The sequence below is a fragment of the Bidens hawaiensis genome, unplaced genomic scaffold (genome assembly GCF_021521415.1).
Source record: "Bidens hawaiensis isolate Kalapana, Puna unplaced genomic scaffold, B.hawaiensis_p1.1 tig00001511_1, whole genome shotgun sequence".
In the NCBI taxonomy this organism is placed as follows: domain Eukaryota; kingdom Viridiplantae; phylum Streptophyta; class Magnoliopsida; order Asterales; family Asteraceae; genus Bidens; species Bidens hawaiensis.
The window spans coordinates 4,205,795-4,232,837 of NW_027491085.1; the positions used below are offsets into that span (position 1 = coordinate 4,205,795).

The following is a 27,043-nucleotide window of genomic DNA, read 5'->3' on the forward strand; positions in this document are numbered from 1 at the left end:
ATAGTTGTGGTATGATATGATGTTCAAACAGATAAATATATACATTTCTGTCTATGATGACAGTCGTTTCATCTCAATACTTAAATCTGAAATGACAATGTTCATTACACATAATGTAAAACCGGACTCAACCAGTTATTCGGCCTTCACTTTATTAACTTTGATCTAAATTGTGCATGATCCAGAACCCACTGACTAATAATAGATACATTTCAACTATATGCGCATTACTCCCGTCATCTTTTTAGTGCAGCTGTAATCTGCAAAGTTTTTATAAATAGTTATTGTTCATTCGTGGTTGCGTGTATAGGATTAAGAAGTAGGAAAGAGTGAATCATAAATTACCCCAAATTAGTAGACCGTAGTGACGCTTCATTTGGTTCATGTTGGTCTGGCTGTGACAGCTGGAGGTGGATGGTGGCATGTGGATTCTCTCTTATACTTAAAGCATTTGGTAAAAATACGTTTCTGTTTGTTGCGTCTGCTTCCCTCATTTCATAAACCTTTTTATACAGTTCTGCGTTTTCTTCACGAATTTGGTTTACCTTCTCACACAGTTCCACATTTTCATGGTGGATAAGACTCCCCTGAACAAGCAAATACTATTTAGTTAAAGATACTTTCTCGAGCGCTTACGTGTAATAATCGGTTATAGGTTTTGGGTTGACCTTCCGGGTTAGTTCTTCGATTTCCTCAAAAAGAAGCTTGTCCTAGCGATTCAACAGTTGTTAATGAGGTAATTTTTCCTTATATACCTTTGGTTATAAAAGCATATAAGGCTAGTGTTCAAACCTTTTTCATGCGGACGCTTCGCAGACTCATTTCCAGTTGGTTTTCCATGGCCTGTAGATCTTTGACAGCTAAACCAGAAAGCTCTTCACCCATCATTCTCCTGTAATTGTCAAAAATATCAAGATGATATTGTAAAGACAGTATTAGTACCTTCTTCTACTAGTCTTTGTATTCATGTCAGTCGGATGAGTTTACAGATTTTTGTTCACTCTTTAAACATGTTATAAATAATGAATATGTATTAAATGAAATAGAAAGAAAGGGTTGAATCAGATTTCTCGTCGCTTCTCGTGGATTTTCATAACCCAATATCCGGTGTGGGTGTTAGAGCATTGAGAGGACCGTATGGCTGACCGGCGATTACTAGCGATTCAGGCTTCTAATGAAGACGAAGTTTTCTATTTCAATTGGCGTACCGTCTATTAATCTATTATTGATGGTAGCATGATGGCACATGATATAAAAAAACTAGTATACTTTTTGGGTCTGCAAAGTCAGCAGCAAATATATTTAAAAGGCTTTCTAATGAAGACCTACCTGTAGATGATGCCATTCTTCCCAAAGAATCCAATGCAGTTGGCTAAATTGTTTTGAACCGGTTGGGTGTTGTCTCAAGTTGGAGGTCAGTATATGATTGTATCACATTAAACTATATAGTCCGCACCGCTAGTTTTAATGCTTCGTAAAAAATGCACACATATGTTCTTCATCGGATAGAAAAATTACCTATGATTCTCTTGCAGACTCTGTAGTTGTTGCTTTAACACTGCAGCCTCCCTCTGCCAGAACTGCATTTATAAATTAGAGATTTTGAGGGCCTTCTGTGTAATTATCATTAATTAAATGAAAACATGCAGCAGATTACATTGTGTTTAAGAAATTATAAAGAGAAATTTCAATACAGCTAAGATAGTTGGTGACTGGTGACGACTTTTTTATTATGTTTGCTTGTGCTAGTTTTCTAAGTAGTCATGCATGAGACTAGATGAAGCTTTATCAAATGGCGAAATTACTGCAAGTTCATTTGGATAATAAAACCAATTCATAGTGCGGATTGCTTGTGGTGCAAATTATGAAATTTTCCTGCTTAAGATATTATATAGTCTTGGTTTTATGCACTTAAATCATTTTATATTCGGAGAAAGTTTCTATTTTATATTGTTCCAAAAATTCCATGTTTTTGGAGGTGGATTCCAATCAAAAGTTTCCTATATGGTATTTAGCAAGTTGCAGCATTGGCAAACCCTAATTTAATATTTTACGTAGTTTGTGCTTGTAGGGATTTCAGGTCACAGTCTTTCATGACAGGGTATGGCTTACCTTAATCCGTGTTTTAAAAGCGTTTGGTTGAGCTGGGCGGTTACCTTACGTTCTAAAGCTTAATTGTTAAAGAAAGGATCAACAGACATCAAAGTGGATGCATGGTTCGCTTAATTAAAAATTTGTTTCTACATATTTTTGGTAAGCTGTTTCCTAGCATAACTAGTTTCATTGTTCAATAGATGTGAAGATTGCTCCCTACTTGAGAAAGTCGATTGTTTGCACTGGTCATATAAGTAGATTAATCTCCTCGTTATTTTTCAAACTTACACTTCGAGAATTACTTGCTAATCCAAGTGGTTGTGAAAAGTGAAGGTGGGGGTTGCTTAACTTTGGCAGCTAATTTTGTGGTCTTAACTTAAGTCACTTTGTATGTACAAACATGTCAGCAGTAAGTTTCTGGTTGTGAACCAAAACATATTGTTGATTTTGTATATGCTTCTTTCTGAGTCATGCCTATAGTTCGGAGTAGAAAACATCTGTTGAAACTTTAAGAATTTTGTGAACTCTTGTAAAGTAGTTGTGATCTTAGCTTTTCTAATTCAAGTTTTGACAGATCACATCATCTGGTTCTTTAACCTAAAATATTAGGATCTATCTTAAGTCAAAGCTTCATCTGTTCCCTACTTCTCTTTACTCTTTAGCCTTGTTATTTATATATATTATCTTTTTCTATCCTTAATGCATACACTAATTAAGCGTTCTTCTTGCTAGCATCTCATCTCATTGTCTGATTATGCATATGAGGAACATTATATGCTGCGAAGTTTCACAGAGAAGTCTTGTCATGGGTACGGAGAAAGCTATATAATTGATATTGATCATATTCTGTTACTCACACAATATAAGTTTAACTTAACACCTTTCTTTTGCATGTATATCACTTTGTGCCTCGAATGTGCTTGGTGACTTTGGCTACTATGAGAACCTTAAGTGGAAGGTTGTGGCTCAAGCATGGATTTAAGCTTTACTTTGTCATGATCTTCATTTGTGTTTTGTTTCGTGCCTTTTTTTTCTCAATATTTGGTTCCACTATTCTATCTGCAAATTATCTCCCATGAATCCCATAAAGAATCATGTGATGTCCCAGCACTATGGCTCAACGGTAAGGAGGTGGGAATCTATAGAGGACACAAGATCGAAAATGAGCACCAACCAGCTTCCCTAAGACATGTTCTTTGCCATCCCTCTGACCCTTCCTTGGTCATGGGACCGTCAGAGGAACCTCCTAATGGTTGTGTTGTGCGCACGATAAGGAGCCATGTAGGGTCTATTCATTTTCGATAATGTTGTATGGTCCTTCCTAGGCCAACGTAAGCTTTTCAATGGGAACTTGGGCCAACGAGGATTTGCATTTGTTGTATGATCCTATATATGGTGGTTTTGTGTTCCTACATTTTAGTATTAAAGCTTATCGAATAAGAAAAGGTGAGACTTCATTTTAATTGATTGGGCATGGAGTATAATCAGCATGGTGAAAGGAAATAAGGACAAATTGATCCAGGAAATCAATGTATCCTTGAGGTTGATAGGTGTAAGAAAGGGCAAGCCCGGGGCACGAGGCTCTCATGGATGCAGGGTTAGGGGGGCTTGACGTACGCATCCTTACCCTGCATTTTTACGAGAGGCTGTCTCCATGACTTGACCGGTGATCTCTGTCACATTGGCAATCTTATCGTTGCTCAAAGGTTTGCCCCTCGAGGTTGATAGGTATGAACTTGCATGTAATTTCCAAGACTTTCGTGGAAATTATTCATTTTGTTATCATGTGAATTTCTGTGCAGGAGTTCATGATATTGCATTGAAAGGAGCTCTAGTCTGGAGAAAGATAGTTGAGTAGAGGGAGTGTCAAATTAATGAACCAAGAGGTTGACGGTCACCATTTTTTGGTTTTTATGCCCCGTTTGGTTCGCAGAAGTCATTGAAAATTGAATTAATTCCACTAAAAATATGTTTGGTTGGTTAGATATGGCAGTGTAATCAAGTTCTCCCAACTAAAGGAATTCAAGATTCAAAAACTTGAAACACTCCGGTGGAATTTGTACACTTTTACCAAAATGCCCTTAAAAGAAACTACATTTTAATTTATATAGTCTAAAGTTTTAAGAACTTAAAAAAGTTAATAACTAAAACAGCTTCAGTATTTCGAATTATATAATTTTACTCAAAAGTTAACAAAACAAACATTAAAAAGTATATATAGTATATAAATAGAGCTGTATAAGTTGAAAATGTTATGAAGTTTGAAAGGCTAGTTTATTGGGTCAAAAAAATTAAAGATTATATGGAGTGTGTTTAAAATTGAAAAGATTGGGAGAAAGTTTATAAAACACTATAGGGACATTTACTTATTTGCCATTATTTACATTCCAATTCCTTTTGACAAATTTTCAATCCAAACATGAATTCTATTTCTAATTCCTTTCACAATTTTTGGATCCTTTGAAACACATTTTGCTAACTAAACATCCCCCTTAAGGTAGGTTCCTACTTTCATATATTATTTACTTCACCAACATCTGAAATTATACCTTTATTTGGTTGTAGGGAAGTGTATTTTTAAACCTTTTAATATGTTTACTAGCTAGCTTGTTTATAACTTTATATCATGCAAACATTCACATCACTAAGTGTTAACTTTTAAGCTCTATCTGCATTAAAATATAGTAATCTAGAAATTCTATAACCCCTCCCCATTTTTTTTGTTGTAACTTATTGGATAATTTTGCTCCAGTGAAAGTAAGTTTTATTAATCCAATGCTGCTTTAGGAATCACAAATGAGACAAAACTAAGGGCTGATGTTCAGAGGGATTGGATCATTGTGATCCCTGCATTTCAAGTTTTCCTCTTAACAATTGATCACCTTCACTTCAAGGTTTATCGATCCTAGAGTGTGTTTGGTTCACAGAATTTAATAGAACTGAAATTTGAATTCCATCTCTTTATATACTCCGTTCGCAGAATTTGTTCATTTTCGGAATTGTAATTAATTCCATCATATTCTTTCAATTTAAGGATTTCACAATCCTTCCAAAATGTGAAGGACCATTTTGCGACCCTTGCTTCCAAAATGCGAAAATCTTGGTACCACTTCGTCCCAGTACCGATATAGTTTGGGCATCAATACGTTGTATGGACCAGACCGGTCAACGTCTGGCTCTAGGTTTATGCGTCTTGGGACAGTACGTGCTACGATGCGGTGCTGGTACGTTTGGTGCCGATAGGTTCCAGATGTAAGTGCCAATATATTTTGATACCGATACGATCCAAGGTGGCGACAGGGTGAGTTGTTGGCGGTGGTTCAACCGATTGGTGGTGGTTGCATTGATAGATTCTAAATCCTTTATGATTGGTTTGGCACTCAAATTCATTACAAGTTCAAAATCCTTTCATAGATTCCAATGAATTATAATTTATTGGAAAACTACGGCGAACCAAACGCACCGTTAGTCACTAAACCTCACCCTCATCAACTCATGCACACACAACCAAAATAGCCTTTGGACAGTGATTATTGAATAGTTAAGGTTGGGACTTGGGGTACATATGCCATAAACACACACAGCTGCTTTGGTCTTAGGTGTGCACTGTCTTAATGAAAGTGATGTCTAGTGACCATTTTAGGAAAATCTTGGAAGCAAGGGTCAAACAATTAATAATTCTTTGGTCAGATAATTTCTAGTTGAATCCTTGCTGGCATTTAGTAATTTACCAGATTTATTGAATCTGTTCCTTGCCCGTAAAACATGCGGATTCCATGTTTATTAGCACTCCTGGATGTAGAAAGTAGAGACAATAAGACTGTAGCACTAAATTGCTTCTTTCACCTGCATCTTTATAAGAAATTGGGACTCTGTGTTCCCTGATTTCTCATTATGACACATGCTGTGTGACTGATTAACTTGAAGATTGATCTGTTAAGAAACAACGAACTATTTTTCAATGGAAAAGTTCCAGAGTCGCGCCGTTTCTTGGATGCTTTTGTGTTTCCCTTGCTGTTGAAGAAGAGCATTTTCTTTCCTAATTCAATAACATTTTTAGAAGTCTCGTATAAAATGATGAAGATATAAAAACATATGTAATAGGTACTTTTAGAGCAGTCTCTATGCAAGTCATCCATGCTGCTGAAGACATCTGCCACCTTGTGCAGTATAATTAGGCAATATTAGAAGTCAATTGTCTGTCATGAATCATTTTCAATTTGGAGGTATATCGAAGGGAGTGCGTGCGTATATTGTCTTTGATAGGATGGAAGAGACAAATCAGGCACTATGGAAATCTTAAGCAAAAGGTAAGAATACTAGTTCTAATGATATCTTAAATTCTACAACATTTATCGGTTATCCTGATACCTCCTAATGTACACAACTAAAGCACCAAAAAAGGTGCCGGCTTCCTTATGAATCGAACATCCATTCTATCTATCAACGATTTGGACAAAGAGACATGGGATTTGTCTTGTTTTATCTTTTATGTTTTGCTATTCCTTATTATACTCACCTGCGGGTTACTTTTGCATTGTGTTGAATTAACATGACTATCACAACACAATGCACATTCTTGATTTACGTTAGTTTAATTATACGATAATGTGCCTATTAATCATGGTATATAAATAAAAGCTTACGTACCCTAACATCTGAAACCGGATTTGTAAGTTGCTGTTCCTCTTTTGCTTTGTGGTATCGATCAATCACCGACTTCATGCTGCACACATTTTTCTTTAGTTTATAGCTGCAATTATTGTATGTATAAAAAAAGAAAGAAAATGTATATGAGATATGATTTAAGGTTCTTCCGAGTGCTGGTTTCAACACTTCAAAACTGAAGTTGCTGAGGGCCAATTGCTAAAATACTTGCAAACCCAAATAACTTTTACAAGAACTGATTTAGGCTGGAAGTAGATACGTACGGGACCCAGACCTTGAGTTGAGTCAATTCATACATGACATGTTACAATAAAAAGGTCAAACTGACCCGTTTTAAGTGTATTAAAAAAGGTTTCTGTTATGAACACGCGTACCTAAGTTGGGGAATGTTGTGTTCAAGCTCTCTTGTAAGTTACACGAGCTCGAGCTCCACTCAGCTCGTTTACACCCCTAATGGGGAGAATTAAGGTGACTATAAAACACAAATTGTAACCTAAGTACAATCTCTCTATTTTCATTAAACGAATAGATATAAAGTAACCGAAAAACACCCAAGTAACAAACAACAATCTAACAAAACCGTAAAACGAAAATAGTTTACATTTTACAATACATTTAACTCAACAGTCCAATAAAAACCCAATTACATAAGATGGGGCCAAGCCCATTGAACCACCCCTAATTCCCTAAATTCATAATTCATATCCTAACAACAAAACAAAGCAACATAAAACCACATTTGTTCAATTTATACAGTAAAAATCTTATTATTTGTTTTTTCTTACAAAATCAATTTTAGTGAGGCATAATACACGTGAATGTAGTGCTTGACAAATATAATTAATTATGAGAGCTTGAAAGAGATTGTAGTGAGCTACATGACTATCTTATGTGTTTACATTTATGTATTATGCGGTTTTTGTTATTATCTGTTTAAAATTGGTTATGTTTGTATTAAGGGGGGCCTTCACACACATGTGATGTGTGTGTATTTTTTATATATGATGGATTCAAAGCCAAGATAAGAAGTTCACAAAGCTTTAGAGGCTAGTTTACAAATCCAACCATATGCATATTTAACTCAATAACCGATGCATGTTGTAAGTTTATCCAAATAATGAGAAAAATAGGATACCAACATATATTAATAAACAAACAGGTAGAAGTAGCTAGTTTCCAGTTTCCATACATGTTTATTATATCAGTTTAGAAAACCACTAATGAATTTGGGAAAACATATTATTGATTTATTTTGATATTGATGAAGATTGGAAGTTGTCAGTTGCTATGGAGGCATTGTAGTTGCGATGCCTGAAAATTGAGACCATTTTTGTTAGTTCATAATCTTCTTGTGAGTAGCTATGAACTTTTAAATTGTAATTTGAATATCTTGGATGTTGACTTGTATTCTTTATTTTAAAATAAAAAGTCAAGTTCGTAGTGTTGGACTTAATCATTTGAGCTCACATGTTAATCAGGTCAAAATCTTGAAAGTTGTCTAATTTGGGTTAAGAATGTTCTAGAGGTTTTTTTTTTTGTTTTTTTAGAACGACAACTTTGTAATTATGCTACCGCACTTTCCAAATTTGAAGAGTCCCGATGTCCACTCTGGCCAAACTATGTTGTCCTAACCGGGCCTACGCTGGCTTCATAGTTTGGCTTGGGCGTACCCCCGGGAAACCATACCGCCGACTGTCACTTGACAGTCGTTGTGTCACCACAACAGCAGAACTCTCTGGCGTAACACACGGTGGGACGAAAACCCTGGAGAGCTCAGAGTTCGAACTAACAACTTCTTAATAAGGCTTCAAATCCTTCATTGTCAAGATCCATCCAAAAGTGATACAAGTGAGATTCAAACTTAAACATTCACTAAAGAACCCAACATTCTACCACTAGACCACATATGAGGGATTCTAGTGGTTTTTATATTACTTATTTTGGGTATTACTTAATAAGTTGGGTTGTTTTATTTTTGAAAATTCTATTTTAGAATTAAATAGTGGTTTTTACTTAGTTTCTATTTTGATTGGTTTTAGGTTTCTTGTTATTCAAGTTTGGGTTTTCTGGTTCATAAAGAGTCGATCAAAATTTTGATCAGGATTTTGAGTTTTTGTTCTTCATGCTTATGATTTAACTAGTGCCATTAGTTGGTATCTAATTGGTTTGACAAGGAAGCAGTTTTAAAAGTTGACTCTTGAGCGAGGCGAGTAGCCCGTTGTAGCTATGGGCTGGGGAGAATAAGTTGGATGAGTGGTAACTTGTGATGTTGGAGAAATAAGTACAACACGGAGCTTCAAACCCGGTTTTTTTATTGTATTTTATTTTTTTCGGACACTCTTTCTTGCCATGGAAGAAATTTGCAGCTTGGAGTTCGATTTTTTTTGGCAGGAAAAAACAATGATTATGTCTCGGAAAGAGCATGGAGCTACAAAATTTCGTTTCGCGATCGAAAAGATATAATAGCAAGGAGCTAGTTGTTCTCTTTGTTGGTGTTTGATACTAGAGGGGCATAGCAAGGAATGATTGTGACATGGTAGTAAAACCATAATTAAAAAAGGATTGAGATAGAAGAAGTGTTATGGGAGTTCAAACTCAAACTTTGAAGACCTAGGATATGACTGAGGCGAAGGTTATGGGGTCCGAGAGAGGTTGATATGATGGCCAGTCTAAAGAAGATGCGTCTAAAGAAGATGCTGATGGTTCAACAATGTTTTGCATGTCAGTGTGAACATCAAACAATTTGGGGCGTGATTATTGGACTTATTCGTTTGAGCTTACATGTTAATCGAGTCTTAATTGGGATTAAGAATGTTCTAGAATCAGTTTTTGGGTATTATTCATTTCTTGGGTTATCTTAGTTTTAGTCTTATTTTGGAAATTATGTTTTAAGATCTATGTGTTGGTCTTTATTGATTTCCTATTTGATTCGATTTAGGTTTCTTAAGCTATGAAGTATGGTCAAACGATGGGAGAGTGGTCATATGTGCCATGTAAATGCTGAGAATTGTGGGAATGGAACAACGCGCTCCTTATTCTCACCATTCTTTTCCATTATCTATGTGGTAGATTTTAATTGATATAAGTTTTTTATTTTTTTATTATTAATTTTTTTTCAAATAAAATGGGTAGCGAAGAATGATGGTTGAGTTGCTGAGGTGACAAATGATTAGGAATGGAGAATGATATGTATAATACTACTCTCATTAGTGATATAGGATTGCAATCCTAATGATTAAGAAAAAAAAAAGAAAAAATGGCATAAAAGGGGCAAACAGATCGGTCCACCAATTGGGATTGCAATCCCATATTTTTCCCAATAATGGCCACTTGTCACCATATGAATGGATGTGCTTTTATTTTATTTTTTCTTTTTAATTCATAACAATTATTTATATATACATTTTGGTTTTTGTTTTATAACTTATTATATTTGACTTTTTAAAAAAATCTAAAAACACAGTCTTACTTATTTTTTTTGTAAGCATTCGGTATAAATTTCGTTAAAAATAGAGTTTGTTTAAAAAATCGTATTTTTTATATAAAATTTTAGTTTTAACCATTATTGAATTATCTTATTTGAACCACTAGTTTTCTATTGGTTAGTCAGGTTTTTGGATAAGATTTATAATCTAAAAAATTTTAGTTTTCTATTCAGTTATATGACGAATAGGGCACAACTTCGTAATAGAGAATCTCATAACATTCTAAAAAACGATTTGATTTAGCATATATGACAAAAATTTGGTGTTGATGAATAAGTATGTAGTTTTGTATCATTAATATGTGTAATTTTGTATTTCATGCTACTATTGTAACTTATTTTTATCTATTTTATAAAATGTGTTTGATTAATATATATTTAAAAAAATATAATTACTTAATTATATTTATATAGTTATATAAATTGAATTTATTTAATAAAAAAAGGATGAGATTGGGTTGTTAATGGGAGTAAAAGATTGGAGTGGGTTAAATTTTGTAGATTGAAAAGAGAGAAATTAATTTTATAATGTGAGATTGAGATTGTGAGATTGTTGATGGGGGTAGTCTAATGCAAGCCTAAATAGAATCATGGAATCTTTGTAATATAATTAGATTTCTAGGTAATATTAATAACAAGAGTAGATTATAATTTTAATCAAGATTTTGTGTTTTTTATTTTAATTAGATTATTCGAAATTCGATTTGTGGAACATCCCCTGATTCAAATGGCTAGATATAAGATTTATTTTGTTTGAGACGTTAAACACCCCTAATGCTTCAAACATGTATTCATATGACTAAGAATACTTATGTATTTAGTGGTTGTATATATAATTTTAATGTTGATTAACAAATTAAGATTTGCTTAAAAATGGTTGTCGTTCAATTTTTGTAGTAAAATATGAGTTAGTAATAGCATTTATTTAGTAACTATTACTAATTAGTTCGAAGTTCAATATTTTTAACACAATTTTTTTAATTCTCCATGTTTGCCTATTGTGAGACTCAATCTCAGCCTTTATTGGATAACACCAATACATTTACCATCACACTAGAAGGGGCGGAGTAGATATTTTTTTAATTGAACTTTCTAATCAAAAGTTTTATTGATCAAATATCATTCTATACAAAAGTATCTTCATTTATATTTCTTCAATGCGTCAAATATTATATGCATGTATTGCCAACACATATTCATATACTATGTAACTGCTATCACGAATGTGTATATAAATTTTACAAATGTAGGTTATTAGCATTATTTGTCATTAATTATTATATGAAGGTTTAATGTGGAGATAAAAAATAGTTTATTTTCAGTATATGTTCACATATGTGTAATGTGTAGACAGCACTACGAATTGTGTTTATGTAACTTTTGTTGTGCGTAATTCATACATATATTATGTAGGTGGTATTACGAAGTGTGTATGTTATATTAAGAAGCTTGAATTGGGGTTACTAAATCAAAACGAGGTTGAATCAAGTTTATTTGGATATTGTCAACAAAAAGTTTTGTACATTTGTAAAAACAAATTAGGATGATGAAAAATCATGAATATTGTAGTTGAGATCAAATAAAAAGAAACATAAATGAAAATATAATGATTTGTAACTTACCAATAATTCGTATTAGTTATCAAAAAATCTGAAATTTTTACTAATACACCTCTATAATTAAATAATTTAAAAAAAAAGAAAATTTTTGATTGGTTATAATAATTTCTCGCACTAAGAAAAGTAGTATGTATACATTATGTGAATCTTTTCAGAATTTTAAATAGTATAAGGCTTTTAAAGATTCTTAATAACTTATTAAACAGTATGTATACGTTATTGTGTATTGTGTAATTTATTCTATAATATATTATATCTTTATATATGTTAAACAAATATTTTATATTTCACATTGTGTTATTATTTAAATTTATTTATTCTAACTTGTGATATACACAGGTACCTAACCTAGTTTTTAATATTATCTGAGAATAGTTTTGCATTTATTATATGTAACCGTATGATTATATGTAAATTGGTTAGTAGAGCATTCTAAGATTAGAACATTTTTAGTATGTGCCCTGTAATTATGTGAGTAAGTTTTACGCTCACAATCATCACTCAAATCCAAAGCCTCTACTCTAATGGATCTGCTACTTAGGCCGCACCGAACAACTATGATTTCTGTAACTTTTTGAGTATCAAACTCACTTCCTTTCGTGGTGAGGAAAATGCCACCAAGCTGCTACAATGGTTTGAAAAGATAGAGAATGTGTTCATCCACTATGAATGTCCGGATGCCAAACGGACTAATTTCTCCTCTAGCGGTTTTGAGGACCGAACTATCACATGGTGGAACGCTTTGAAGGCTGACCAAGGACCTGATTTGGTGGTAGCCATGCCTTGGGAAGACCTCAAAGAGGCAATGAAGAAGGAATTCTGCCCTGAACATGAGCTGCAAAAGCTTGAAGCCGAGTTTTGGGAACTCAAGCAAGTTGGTGGGGATAACTCTACCTACTCTAACCGCTTCTGTGAACTTAGCCGATCATACCCCACTTTGTAACCCCCAAGAACTGCGACATTCAAAACTACATTCGTGGTTTACCAAACATTTTCCATGATGTTGTGGTTAGTCATGGCCCCTTAACCATCGGTGAGGCTATGGACCTAGCTGCCTCCATCACCGACAGTCATGTTAGGGATGGAACCTTGTCCCACAAGGATTCCAAGCCTTTCCTGACAAGACCGAAACCGACTCATCCTCTGATGCTAAAGCTGAACCCAAGCCTGCTTCAAACAATAACAATCACCGCAACAACCACAACAACAGGCGTAAAGCGAACCATCAGAACTATGCCGTTAACCAACCCAATTACCAACCTCCTCCTAACCAAAACCAAAATGCCTCGAACAAAAAGGCCTATGCCAGACCTTGTCCCCTATGTGTCAAGTGTAACCTTCATCACTCTGCTCAATCCTATTGCCGACTATGCACCCAATGCAATCATTATGACCACTTTTCTAACACTTGTCGTGTTCCACTTAACACATAAGCTGCCTCACATGCTCAACCCGGTGTTCCTAATACCCGTGCTTGCTACCAGTGTGGAGAACCAAATCATCTCCGTAATACGTGCCCTCAACTTATCCATGCTCATCAAGCACAAACTATGACTGCACCCTACTACTTTACCCATGCTCACCAAGTTTAAACCCATCAGCCCGTTGTCCTTCAAGCTCCTCCCATCAATCAAAGTCAATCTTACTTAGCCCAACTCTATCAAACCCCGCACCCGCAAGCTCAAGTGTACCAAGTATACTCTACTCAAACCCCTACTATGCAAATTCAACCATTCAAGCTATCCCAAGTCAATCTACTTCGACTGCTCCAACTCCTATGAATGCAACTCCTCATGGTGATTCAAGTCACGCCAATTGAGCTACCCAAGGACCTTGAAGAATTTTGTTGTTTTCCTTATTTTATCTTAATCTATATTTTTCCTAATTACGTATTGTAACGCCTTTTTATGGCATTGAATTATTTCAGTTTGAACTATTTATCCTTCACGTGTCGTACCTTATGAATAAAGTTTCTTTTGTTTAAATAGATTGTTTATTAAAGCCTACCTCTGTCCTATTTTCTTACCCTCATTCATCACTCATTTTACTAACCTCAACTAATAATAAGTTATCTCTTTTCAACTTTAATACTTATACTTTTACGTTTAAAAGTTCTTTTAGAAATTTTTTTTGTTTTATTTAAAACTCACTACAACTTTTGAAATATCTTATACATTGGTGATTTTCTGGTTTTGTAATATAAAACTCCTTAAAACTTTTGTTTCCTCAAAAATCATGTTCTTTCAAATGTTTTGTAGCCCACACTGGGACGAGTTATGAGAACTATCCGACAAATTATGAGTCAACACATAATTACCAAAGTCCTCGCATGAAAATCCTAATCCGAATAATTGTGTGCCATAATATAGAATCGTAAGTAGTTGAGATAACGGTACAAATGTAAAGATGATATGGACATGATGGATACGCCGCTGGTACATCCTATATATAAGTGTCATTATCGGATTTCATTTGGAGCGTTGCTTCAACTATTCAAAGTTATGTATTATGATTAGTTTTAAATCATATGTAATATTGTTATTTTTCTTAAAATTTAATGGTGCTGGTATATTATTCTTTAATTTCAGGACGAAATTCCCTAAAGTAAGGGAGACTGTAACAACTCTGACTTTTCAAAATTTATATTTTTATCAAATGCCCGACCCATTTCGATGTTTGGGAAATTTTACCGCATTTATCGAGTAAATTAACTAATATTATACTATTATTTAATTACTTATAAAATATATAGTTATAACTTTCAATATATGACAATTTTAGCCCTAAACTAAACTTTAACCCAAATATGTTTCCACCTTCTTAATCCAGGGACTAATGTGTAACTTTTACATTATAACCCACATAATCTGGTGACCCTGATCCAAACCCGTTAACCCATACCCATTCAGTAAACCCGTTCGTATCTCGATTCTCTATTAGTTTATTCATTGATTCGTCGTATTCCTCGTTATTACACTTGTTAGGATTTGTCTTTGTTGCGTCTCGGCAAGCGTGACTCATAATATTTGTGTCCTTATCATATTCCAACTGTTGCTTATTTACTAAGGTGAGTATTTCACTTCCCTTTTTTACTTATTTTATCTTTTGGGGACATATGTGTAAGTAGATATTTTTATTTTTTATAGTATTCAACCGAAACTTTTATCCATCTATGTATATCAGTAATTGCGTAACTTGCTATTTGCTTACTTGCTTTATTTGAACGCATTTCGAAAGGTCCATCATTTATAGTATGATCATACGACTATCTTTGGTAACCAATGTCCATTTGTATGGAAATGGTTTAGCTCTATCTTTATTGTTTGGTTGAATTGTTTATGTGCTATGACTTAACTGTATATCTCACAGGAACAATTTTCATCTTTCATTATTTATTATATATTTTACTTATCTGGTGTTTTACTCGCTCAACCTCGTGTTGACAAAACCTATTTTTATTTTCAACGCATATGCAGGTCACCAAGTGATATGATTGTTTAGGATATTTTGAAGAAACTTAGGCTTTATTATGCTAGAAAGAAGATATAAAAATTAATTTGGATTTTGTCTTGTTCGTTTATTTATGGATTGTTGTATTTTTTTTTATTCGAATCTTGTTGGAATATTTGAAATTAATTAATAGATATTGTCATTTTAAATATTGCATGATATTACCTTGAGAGCTGTGAGAAATCAGCTCACGCCCCGACATTTCTGCCTTAGGTTGGGGTGTGACATGGCGGATCCAGGAAATTTTTCCAATGGGTTCACTGTTTTTAGGTGCTCGATTTAATAAGATTAGGCATAAAACTTTCGGGTTGATGCAACAGTTTGGGTCAAGTAAGGTTAAGCACATAATAAAAATACGATATAGTAATTAAAAAAAACGTCTCCATTAAAAAACAGAGGACAATCCATATGCATTTGCCATTTGTGTAACTTTACGAGTGGGCTGATGACCGCATTTTTTCCTACAGTTAAGTCTATCTTAAATTTCCTCTTAATTTCACAAGTCATAAGCAAATAAAGTTTCATAAAAATAAATACAAATGCTGCAATTGCATACACCTTTACACTTAGAACAAACCTATTTGTTTAATTAGGCCACATCTTCATATTTTTTTCCATATCCAGATTCTAGATATATATAAAGCATATACATTGATAAATAAATTATTAAACCATAAATTTTGTCATAAATATTTAAAAAAAGACATTAGCACAATTACACATCACAACAAGAAAGCTAACATGGAGGCATGTCCAACAATACTTCATGGCTTAGCCTTTGCTTGAATCTAGTTAATGTATATTATGATGTATGGTGGAAGCTGTGATGGAGAGTGAAAGAAAGAAACCCTAAATCTGTTTTGAATAAAAAAAATATTAGAAAACATGCAACAAGAGAGAATTGAACGTGTATCTTCAATTACAAAGTACAACCTTAACTACTAGAGCATTTTTTCAATTTTTTTATGGGTTCACTTTGTATTTTATATATTGGTTCACTCTAGTCTTTTTATATGACCGTTCTATGAAAACTCCGAAACTCAGTTGGTTCTCGTAAACCAGGGGAACCCATAGTAGATCCGCCCCTGGGAATGCTCTTATGAATATGTAAATTAGTAATAATCTAACTATACTATTGAAACAAGACATATTGTGCACATGACATTCAACTAGGCCTTTATGTGAAATGTACAAGTTTCAAATATAACAAATTTCACTTCATGGGTCATGTTATTCTACAAAGTGAGACAAAAATTAGAGGATTTGTAGGAAAAAAGAAAAATCCCTCAAATAAATAATGAAAAATTAATTAAAAAAATCATAACTGAATTTTTAATAAAAAACAAAAAATATAAAAACACAAAAATGTTTTCACTATCTTTATCATTCTAAGAACAAAAAGCTTGAAAAAGACACAATATTGAGAATAAATAATCATAATGTCTTTTTATTTATCATTGTATTTTTTTATTTTTGATATTGATTGTGTCTTTTTCCTTTACTTGTGTCTTTTTTCTTGATATTGTGTAATATTACTGAACATTGTGTTCACCATTGTGTTATATTTGCGATCAATTGTGTCTTTTTTTGTTTATCATTTTTCGACATTGTGTCTTTTTTTTGGAACGGGAATGACGGGGGAAACATTTCGGTCTTCTAAAACTTTTTTGACTTTTATTTATATTTTAAGTTATGATTTTTTTAATATCTATTTGAAAGATTTTTAGTGTGGCTACAAATCTTTCTTTTACTTTCATTTTTGTCTTCTTTGTATTTTAACTTTACTCTCCACTTCTATTTTGGTTTAATTAAAATTTTTGATGGGGATCGAACTCACTACCTTGATTTTAAAATGTTTATGGCTTGCCAACTCATTTAAGATAATTTGATGCCAACCCTTTCTTTTCCTTAATATATATGTATAGATTTACAAATTTTCATTTTAATTTCTTTTAAAATACACATACAAACTATTGTACTAATATATCTATTTTAGAAAATATGCAATTACTCATTCATTATATAATAACTTATAATTTATAGAAGTATAATGTTCACTATTTAATTTATATATGTATATTTTATATTTTATATATTTTTCACTCATGTATTATACGGGACATTAATCTAAGTATTACACTACAGCAAAACTGAGGTATGGTAATAATATTTGCTACTTTAAGATAATTACATTGGCATTTAGTATCGTATAACATTATTTACATAAATGCAATTGTGTGTTTTTCTTTTGATTCATATGCTTGCCATCGAAGCCTCTTTGTATTTAATCATAATCTATACTCTCTAATAAAAGGCTACAAGTTTCAAAACTTGTCATTCCTATATTAAACCTCATCCTTTTTAACAAACTTATAATAGTAAAATAATAGTTATCATTCTTAAAATTTATGCTTCAAAATTTGTTATCTTAATATTTACTTCCTTTTTTTTCAAACATTTGATATTTATAATTATCTTTTACTTTAAAATTGTTTTATAGACTATTGTACAACGATTGTATTAATAGTGTTTAACGGGTTTATTGTTCTTGTACATTAATTATTTATTGAATATTGTATTTTCTAGTACTACTCGTGTAATACACGAGCCTCAAATAGTTAACACTATATACATGTATATATTACAAACACATACATGCACATGGTGGAATCTTTTACAAATTAAGGTGTCATGAAGCCTAAAAACAAACTATAGTAATTATATAGTAATTATGTCGGAACTGGAAATATTATCATTATTATTATTATTATTATGCTATAAATTTGAAGTGACGTGACAATAATTTCTATAGTTATCCATATGCTATTCATAATGTTTGGATTTTATCCTTACACTATATAACACTTTGAGAGACTCCTTGAGTTGCGAGAACTCGAAAGATCTCCATTTAGTAATGTTTTAAAAAAAATCATATGTAAAATAAGTAATTTACATTTAGGGAAAAAAATATGTGGATCGATCGGCTTCAGACACATGTTTAACAAATATGTAAATGCTCGTTATGCTTATTTAAATTGCGGCATTCATAGAAACATGTAAATGTTCGTTACGTACATATTTTAAAAGTCGATCAATGAAAAAGAAAATTGTAGATATAACTTGTTTATAGGACATAAAAAACAAAGTTTAAAGATATTGTTAAGTTATTTACAGTTTTCACAGCTTCAAAGAAACATGAATTTGAATGGCCATGCAGCAAAGTCTTGACCTTTTCTGACTAGTTATTACACATTATATATGGTTGTAATTTGAGCAAGCTAAACTTGTTGAGATCAATAGTGTAGCTGTGATGAATATGCTTTAAAAAAGAGTACCCTTGCATGCAAAGTTGCAATTTCTCATGCACTCATGACTCATGCAACCGTATTTTTCTTCATATGGTAATCCCGTGAAAATTATTCCTATTCCATACATTATTTATTGGAATCATAAGTTGATCCTTCCCTATATATATAAATTATTATGTTATAACCTAAAATATGAAAAACCATCCAATAAGATATTACATATCTTTGTATATTATCATCAGCCTCGCTTCAAATGATCATCCCTACATAAGTCTTAGTTCTCGATCTATATTTTTTAGTTTTACACATAATCCTTGTTATGATCACTTGAATCCTCAACCTTAAATACATGATCTTGGCTGAAAAACTCGGTCTAGATTAATTCTTAGTATCGAGAGTGAGTTTTTGGAAGAAATATGTTCTAATTTTAACTACACTAGCTGGTTAAAATGGCTGAATATGAGCACCGAGTAGGCTTATCATAATTTATTATAGTGTATATATATATATATATACCTACTTGGTCTTGATTAATACAATAATACATATATAATTATAATTTCAGGAATGAACTACGTAATTTGATAAACCTAATGCTGATCCTTCAGCATTTGTAGATAGCCTATGCATGCAACAAGAATGTTATCTCCATACGGAGATAACAAGTTTCATTTCATTGGATCGAAATTTACAAGTATGATGAGTTACAAACTACAAGTATAAAAGATAAATATACAAAATTTGATGAAGGGCTTCTCAAGTCTCCACGTCGACGTCAGCCGCTTCATCATCCTCATCATCTCGCGCAGCATCTGGCGCGGTCTGCTCTTCATCTCCGAACTGACCATAGTCAAGTTCTTCCTCCTCATTGGAGTCTTCGATCACAACGGTGTCACGAGCAGATTCTTTCGCCGCGCCAGAGCCGCTGGCAGGGGCAACATCCCCCGCGCCACCATCATCGCCACCAGCCCTCTCGCAATCATCAAGCAACTTCTTTAGTGCGCCGAGGTCGGGCTGGTCAGCAAGCGCAGCTATCTGTAAATCATTAGAAAAGTAATGAGTACAAACACTTAGAAAAGTTAGTAAAGTAAAACTCATTAAGATCAAGGTACCTGCATAAGGATGGGGATGGGAGTATTCATATACTTTTCCCCCACCGCGGCCATGTCCGCGCAGGCCGCATCGAACTTGTAAGGGTACTCGGATGGGTTCTTCCTCAACATGCCATACTCATACCCATCCGTAAACCCTTCAGCTCGGCCCACCAAACGCGCGGCGGCATTGCAGTCCATCACAAGGGCTTGAAACTCGGCGGAATATTTCATCGCCAAAGCGCAGCGAGCCATGCCCTGTGACACCAGCCATTGGCGATCCTGCGCGAGGCCAGCAACAGACGTCTCGAGGGCAGGAACCTGAGAGTTTAATAACTCAACAGTTTCCTTAGCCTTTTTTAGTTCCTCCTTGTCAGACGCTGCTGCTGCCAAAATTTTTTCTTTCTCCGCCTGCGCAGCACCAAGTGCTTCCTGGCTGGACGCCGCCGTGGCCAAGGCCTCATCTCTATCGGCCTGCGCGGCCGCCATATCCCTTTTCAGGCGCGCAACCTCGCTCTCCAACGATGATTTCTCAGTAATACTCTTGATGATAGCTTGGTCACGCGCCTCGGCCTGCTGTTCCAAGACACGCACTCTGCGCGCGTACTTGGCAACTTCGGCCTCCGCCAACTGCTGCTTCTCCCGCGCAGCCTGGAGCTCATGCCCGCGCTTGATGTATGCGGTGTTGGCACTTGCTCGGTTTTCACTGAGCTCCGCCTGGAGTTTCTCAGCTCGCGCGCGAGCATCAGACAGGTTCCAGGCGGCCACCTTAGCCTCTCGCTGGGCTTCCACAAGAGCGTCGCGTACTTTAATATAATCACGACGAAGCTCTTGGGAAGCAGCGAAAAAAGCCGACCCAGCGAAAACATGGTCGTTCAGCAAGTCCGCGCGAGTGCGCTCCTCTTGATACCTCCTTTCAGTAGGAGGCACGGCATGAGCCCAGAAGTCCTCGCATACGCCCATGGATTGAAAGGAACTTTCTTCATTAATATTCCATCTCGGGCGGTAAACGTGGTCACCTTCCTGCAAAAATGTAAGAAAAGTTCTAAGTCATAAAACATACTTATAGGGAGATACGCGCAGCGGACCAACAAATCAATACATACCTGCGGGGATGAAGCAGGAAAGTCAGCGCCAGCCCCACCAGAGGTCTGCGCTGCGAACACTTGCGGCATCGCAGGGCTGGCGCGATCTCCTAAGGAGTCTTCACCTTGAAACCCCTCGTCCTCCTCGTCTCCTTCAACAGGCCTCTTCTGCTGCGACCTGGAAGGCTCCAAACCAGCCTCGCGGGGAGGGCTACGTGCAGGAGGAGGCGAAGGAGGTCTCGACGCCGCCAGTTCGGCGCGCAACACCGTTTCCTGCTCCTTGGTTATCCCAACAAGGGGAGACTCAGCACTAGCAGGAGCAGGACCAGAACCAGCGGCGCCGGCAGCTGCGCCAGGAGTATCATCAGCAACTGTTGTACCAGCTACAACTCCTATGAACAAATAAACAAGGAATGGTTTATGACTAAGTCCAAAAGGAAAAATTCAGAAGACAAATGTGCAACACTTACCTTGGCGCAACTCTGTTCGCGCGTCGAACATCGCCATAAAATTCATTCTACCCTTTTCAGAGGGTAGAACAGGGGACTTCGATGGAGTCCCCGGCGCAGCCGTAGCACCTTGTGGCGCCTGCGGCTGATCTGTTACCGTCGCCGGCTCTGCAATCATTCAAATAACCAACGGTTTAATAATAACTCAGTCAGATGAAGATAAGCAAAGTATACCTGTTGCAGGCGCGGCGCGGCTTCTCTCTTCAGCAGCGCGAACGGAGGAGGCGACGGCACCATACCTCAAGTGGACAGGAGGTCTGCCCACTCTCACAGGCAGAGAACTTAAAGAAACCTTTGTGGTTTCCTTAGGTCTCTTCGTTTGAGCATGGGGATGAGCGACAGGGGTGTCCTCTTTCTTCTGTTTCTTACTGGCCCCTGCGCCAGATTTCCCCTTAGCTTTGCGCTTTAGTAGAGGCACCTCCTCTTCCTCCTCCTCCTCTTCCGCGAGCTCTAGCTCGTAGTTTTCAAGCGCATCTACAAAAACAAGCGACAGAACTGTTAATAAACTTGGGTATTCTAAAGGAATGAGCAGGATTGCGAAGGCTTACCAGGCGCGTCACCGTCAAAGTCAAAATCCAGATCCACTGGGATGAACATGTCATCGAAGCGATCCGGGAAACCAACCTCCCCAACGCCAAGTTCGACGGAGCCGCCCTCCACATGTTCATCATAAGCGGCAAGGATGTAATCCTTGGTGACTGCGCAAAGACAAGTTAAATGATATCAGCAAAAGAACGATGTTCGCGCAACAACAAAAAAAAAAAAAAAAAAAAAAAAAAAAAAAAAAAAAAACAAAAACACTTACACAACCCGTCGACTTGGATAACGGGCTCAAGCGCGCTGTCGGCCCAGAGCCTGCTCATGCCGACCCCAACCAGCGCCTCCTCGCAAATTTTCTTCGCGGGGGATGGTTCGGCGGTCAGCTTTTTAACCCATGCGCCAGTTGGGTTCTTGAGGACATCCTCATCCGCAGGCGCAGAAGTGATAGAGCGCATGGTCATACGGATGGGGATCACACCGGCCTTAATGTAAAAAAACCTCTCAGACCAGTCATGAAGGCTCTTGAATGAAACAGTGGAGCACTTCACCTTCTGACTGCGAGGAATAAAAGAGATCCAATTGTCTTGGATCTTGGCCTTATAAAAATATTGAAAGCGCCGAGGAGTGGGTTCCTCGCGCTGGGATTTGCACATGAACTCAAAGTGAGTCACGCGCACGAGTCCAAACGGATGGACTTGGGATATGTGAATCCCATAGAACTTCAACAGTGCACCCACAAACCTTGTCATCGGGAGACGAAGGTTGCAGTGGGTGAAAAAGTGGCTATATAGGGATATATAGCCGGCAGGCGGGTCCGCCGCCGTTTGCCCGGACCTAGGCAACATGCAGCCAAACAGGGTGGGAAACCCCTGAGAGGCGATGAGGTTGTCGAGATCGGCCTGCTTCAATTTGCAGGGGATTTCATTCCACCTTTTGGTGGCCTTGGTCCTCCCTACTTCCTCCGATGTGGTTTCAACAACCTTCTTCCCCTTTCCTTTTTGCTTCAATGTCGACATCACCACAGATTTCACACGGCGTCTTCGAGAGGCAACGGAGGTGATTGAAGGGCTAGACGAGTATGAACTATCAGACATACAACTGTAATAGCCGATAATCGAGGATTCCAATCGATGTAAACACTCAAATCAGAATTTGAAAGCAGAAATTTGAATTTTAGAAACAATGAAGATGAAGATAAAAATTTCCTAAGGGCCTGCTTTTATAGGACCAGGAGAGAGAAAAGTGGCAGCTGATCGGATTCCACGCGCCCCCACTCGCAGGGGCAACCCAAGGAAGGCGCGACACGTGTCCCTAGCAGCTGTGTGAGGGGACAGAAAGATGTAACCGACCTGCCACGGAACAGACACGCGCCCTCACTCGCATGTACAAACCAATGCGAGTGCGACACGTGTTCAAGACAGTTGTGAGGGGACGTGAAAGGCAACTGTAGCACCTCGAGCACACGAAACGTCTGACACGTTTACGGCGCACGTCATCACCAACCAACCACGTGTTTGGACCTTTCGTTTTCAACCAAATGGATAGAACTTCGCGCGACGATGGAAACAACCAAGAAAACGACAAAACCCCCTACAAAAGGACAACTCAGTGAGTCTAATATCTATCTTACCACGCTCGCGCGAGATAAGACACACATCAGACTGGGGGGGCTTGAAGAGGTATGTACCCGCCTCAACACCAAGCAAGCCGGGTCAACCCGCAAGATAAAGACATTATGAAGGCACAAAGCCAAAACCCAGGCGCATGGCGCATACAAAACATGCTCAGGCATCATATGCTCGCGCATCACATATGCGCGCGGCGCATATCGCATGCTCTTGCACATCACATATGCTCGCGCGTCACAATTGCGCGTGGCGCACCAGCGCGCGGCGCATATCACACGCTCGTGCATATCACACCTGCGCATGAAATATCTGCGCGTGAGAATAAAAAGAAGACTTCGCGCATCCTCAGGATGGGCGCATATCACACGTGCACATAATCAACCTCGTCCTTATCCAAATCAGGGTTAGGGCAACCTTGATTGTGCACGTCAGACAATCTTCTAGAAGGCATCTTTTTAAGGAGTAAGAATATGCTGATGTTGATAGCTGCCAAATGAAAGGTCGACAACTCAGCATGACACATGTGCTACCACATGATTACAACCAACGAGAAAGCGCCAGGTGTCCCAGAGGACACATGGCGCAGTGCGGTTGGAGGAGGCCAACGAGGCTGAGCCCAACCAGTGGAAACCCTAGCACTATAAATACAGCATCAACTCCACTTTGATGACACATTCATTCACACTCAATCATTGACAGTTACAAGCAGTGATATCACATTCAATCATATTGAATCATATTCACTCACAGTCAGTTACAGGAAAACACACAGTCACATCATCAAGGGTATTCAGCGATTCAGCAATACTCTTGAGATTGACTTACCTACAAACATTATTATCTTCTCCAAAAGATACTGATTCTCACGCCGGAGGGTTACCCCAAAGAGGACCCCTCTGTCCCTTTCTGAGGGGTAAGTAACGGCGCTGTTCATTTTGTAGGTGGAAGAACTCGGATCCAGAAGAACCATCGGTGAAATAGTTTAATCACACCCGAGGAAAGTAGATCTGCTACCAGTGAGTAGATCCACGTTTCTTCAGTAGGTTAGTGACACAATTTTTCTTTGTTATTATTTTATTAAGCTTCCAATCCTATATATAATTGTTTGAATTTATATTGAAGTTTGGTTGCTTTTAATCTGCACCTTCAACCAGTGCAACAAAGTGGTTAAAAATCACACCTCTGATCCCCCAGTTTCTAGTTTATAGATTATGTGTTTTTAAAGTTACAATAAATAACATATTTCTTTTAGAAAACTGTTATACAGCTTTAGGGTTAAAGTGTAACAATTTAAACATAAATTGCTGATGCTTTTTGGATTTTCACTAATACACAATTGAATATATATACATAAACGATGTATAGATATGTGAGTACACATAGATAGTTCTTCAAAAAGTAATTGTGATTCATTTTCTTAAAAGAATTTGTTAACATGCATGGTCCAGAAAGTTAAGAATTTTATATTAATGTAAGGGAGGTATCCTTATGAGATTCACAGTGTCCATAAATTAATTGTGCTCTTGAAGGAACACTTCCATTTAATAACATATGAAAATCAGCTAAGTGATTAATTAACTTCTTTGGAGCATGAATTACTGCCTAACATACATATGAACTTATATTAAAGATCTAATGATTCTCTTACAAATCATAACAAGAATTACACATTAACAAAGTATTACTTAGTTAGGACTGTTAGTTAACTATTAACTTTTAACACACACAATGAACAAATAAAATAAAACACACATGTATGTATGAATACTAAATAAACACATGACATACATAATTATACATAAAGTAAGACAGAAATTAAGATGACAACAAGTAGATCTGGTGAAATTAACTGACCTTGTGTTAGAAAACTCATGAAGCTTGCCTGTGCTAGAGAAGATCATAACACCAACCTCGGCATCACACAAGATCGCGAGCTCTTTAGCCTTCTTCAGCAATCCACTCCTTCTCTTCGAGAATGTTACTTGTCGGCTAGTCGAATTGTCAATCCTTCTAATCACAATCTTACCTCTCCCCATCCCTACTTATTCATCCATCAATATTCAATTTACTCAACAAACAAGTAAATATTGTGCACATATGTATACAACACAATAGATATTAATTGTGCATATGTACACAACAAACATATGATTCAAAGATCAAACGTTGAATCTAAGAGATCTAGTGTGTGACTTGTCAAAATCAGGAATTGAAACCATTGCTTACTCTCACTTTGATGCGGTCTTGACCAAAACAATCAAGCAGTCTTCTTTTGTTTTCTTTTCACTTTCTCTCTCTAAATCTTTATCTTTATCTATATGACCTCTCTATGTGGTTTCCCAATTGAGCTAAGAGTCGTCTTCTACATAAGGAAACTTGTGTTTCAACTCCCTATAAATGGTAGGTACTATAAATCATCTTTCTCTTTTTACAAAACCACTCTCTCTCTCTAGAAAACCGCCCGCTTGTATTCATAAAACCGCTGTTGCTTTATTACTTAATTTAGAAAATGAATAGCATGATGACAAGTGGACCAATCCTTTTGCCAGCTCGTTGTTTATTGGCCCTGACAATATAAACCCTATAGATCGCTGACACGTGTGTGTTTTTTCAGAATAAAAGCTAGACTTTTCATGTTTTAAGGATAGTGCTCCTCTTATTTTTTGAGGGTTCCGAGGATGAGCTGTATGACGATACTACCCTTCCCTTGTCTGTGGATGTTGAGCTTTTACCTTTTTCTGTTATATTCCTTTGTCTTTCTTCCTTTAGCAATAAGCCCCCTCAATGTTTTCAATAAAAAACATTAATGACGGAAACATAGTCTCTCCTATACACCTTAAGCACCACACCTACACTCCGCATGATTTGAATCCACAACCACTTGAATGATCACATAACTACAAAAGAAAACTAAGGGGCTGTTTGGTTCATTCATATCTGAATGAGTCAGGTCTGAATGAGTCTCTGTCCCATTTAGTAACAACAAAAAGTCTGAATGATTCAGACCTGATTTTAACCATTCAGATGTTTTTCTGTTTAGAACCAAACAGTCTGAAGTCTGAATGAATCAGATGTTTATATCTGAATGGTTTCATTCAGACGTAAACAAACAGCCATTTAGTCAGAAATAGAGTTGGTCCCAACTTAAAGCCTTTTAAGATATACAATAAAGCATAACATGAAGCATAAATCGCCAGTTATAACCAACCCTAGAGTTGTACATTATTAAACGGGCTATGGTTCCTATATAACCCATGTCTTTAAAAGTTTGAAAAACATGTTGATCAATAAAATTTGTTTTGCCTTTTTCATCAAGATGTGTTGAGAAATTCAATGGGAAACTGACACATAGCATAATTGTAACATTCCCAAAATTTTGATCCAGAATTGACAACTTAGGAAAGTTGAGGGATAAAAAATAATCTCAAGATAATAATGAGAAAATATTAAATAAGGAGTTATGAGGAAAATAAGGAAATAAAAATATTTCCTAAGTTAAAGTTTACT

General features: G+C 36.2%; 1 protein-coding gene across 4 annotated transcripts; it reads right to left on the reverse strand.

Annotated features, from left to right (window-relative positions):
- Nucleotides 1-119: 119 nt before the first annotated feature.
- On the reverse strand, nucleotides 120-26,255 carry LOC143583539 (MADS-box transcription factor 27-like). Of its 4 annotated transcripts, XM_077065824.1 has the most exons (8): nucleotides 25,763-26,234; nucleotides 25,391-25,574; nucleotides 6,745-6,820; nucleotides 1,519-1,580; nucleotides 793-892; nucleotides 669-710; nucleotides 346-587; nucleotides 120-260 (listed from the first exon to the last, which is right to left on the reverse strand). In XM_077065824.1, the coding sequence occupies exons 2-8, from the start codon at nucleotides 25,570-25,572 to the stop codon at nucleotides 245-247; spliced, it is 720 nt and encodes a 239-aa protein (XP_076921939.1). In that variant the 5' UTR covers nucleotides 25,573-25,574; nucleotides 25,763-26,234; the 3' UTR covers nucleotides 120-244. The 4 variants fall into 4 exon arrangements, with proteins under 4 accessions (XP_076921939.1, XP_076921950.1, XP_076921945.1 ...); XM_077065835.1 differs by lacking the exons at nucleotides 120-260; nucleotides 346-587; nucleotides 669-710 and having other exon boundaries at nucleotides 787-892; XM_077065830.1 differs by lacking the exons at nucleotides 120-260; nucleotides 346-587; nucleotides 669-710; nucleotides 793-892; nucleotides 1,519-1,580 and adding exons at nucleotides 5,888-6,133; nucleotides 6,203-6,254 and having other exon boundaries at nucleotides 25,763-26,255.
- Nucleotides 26,256-27,043: the final 788 nt, after the last annotated feature.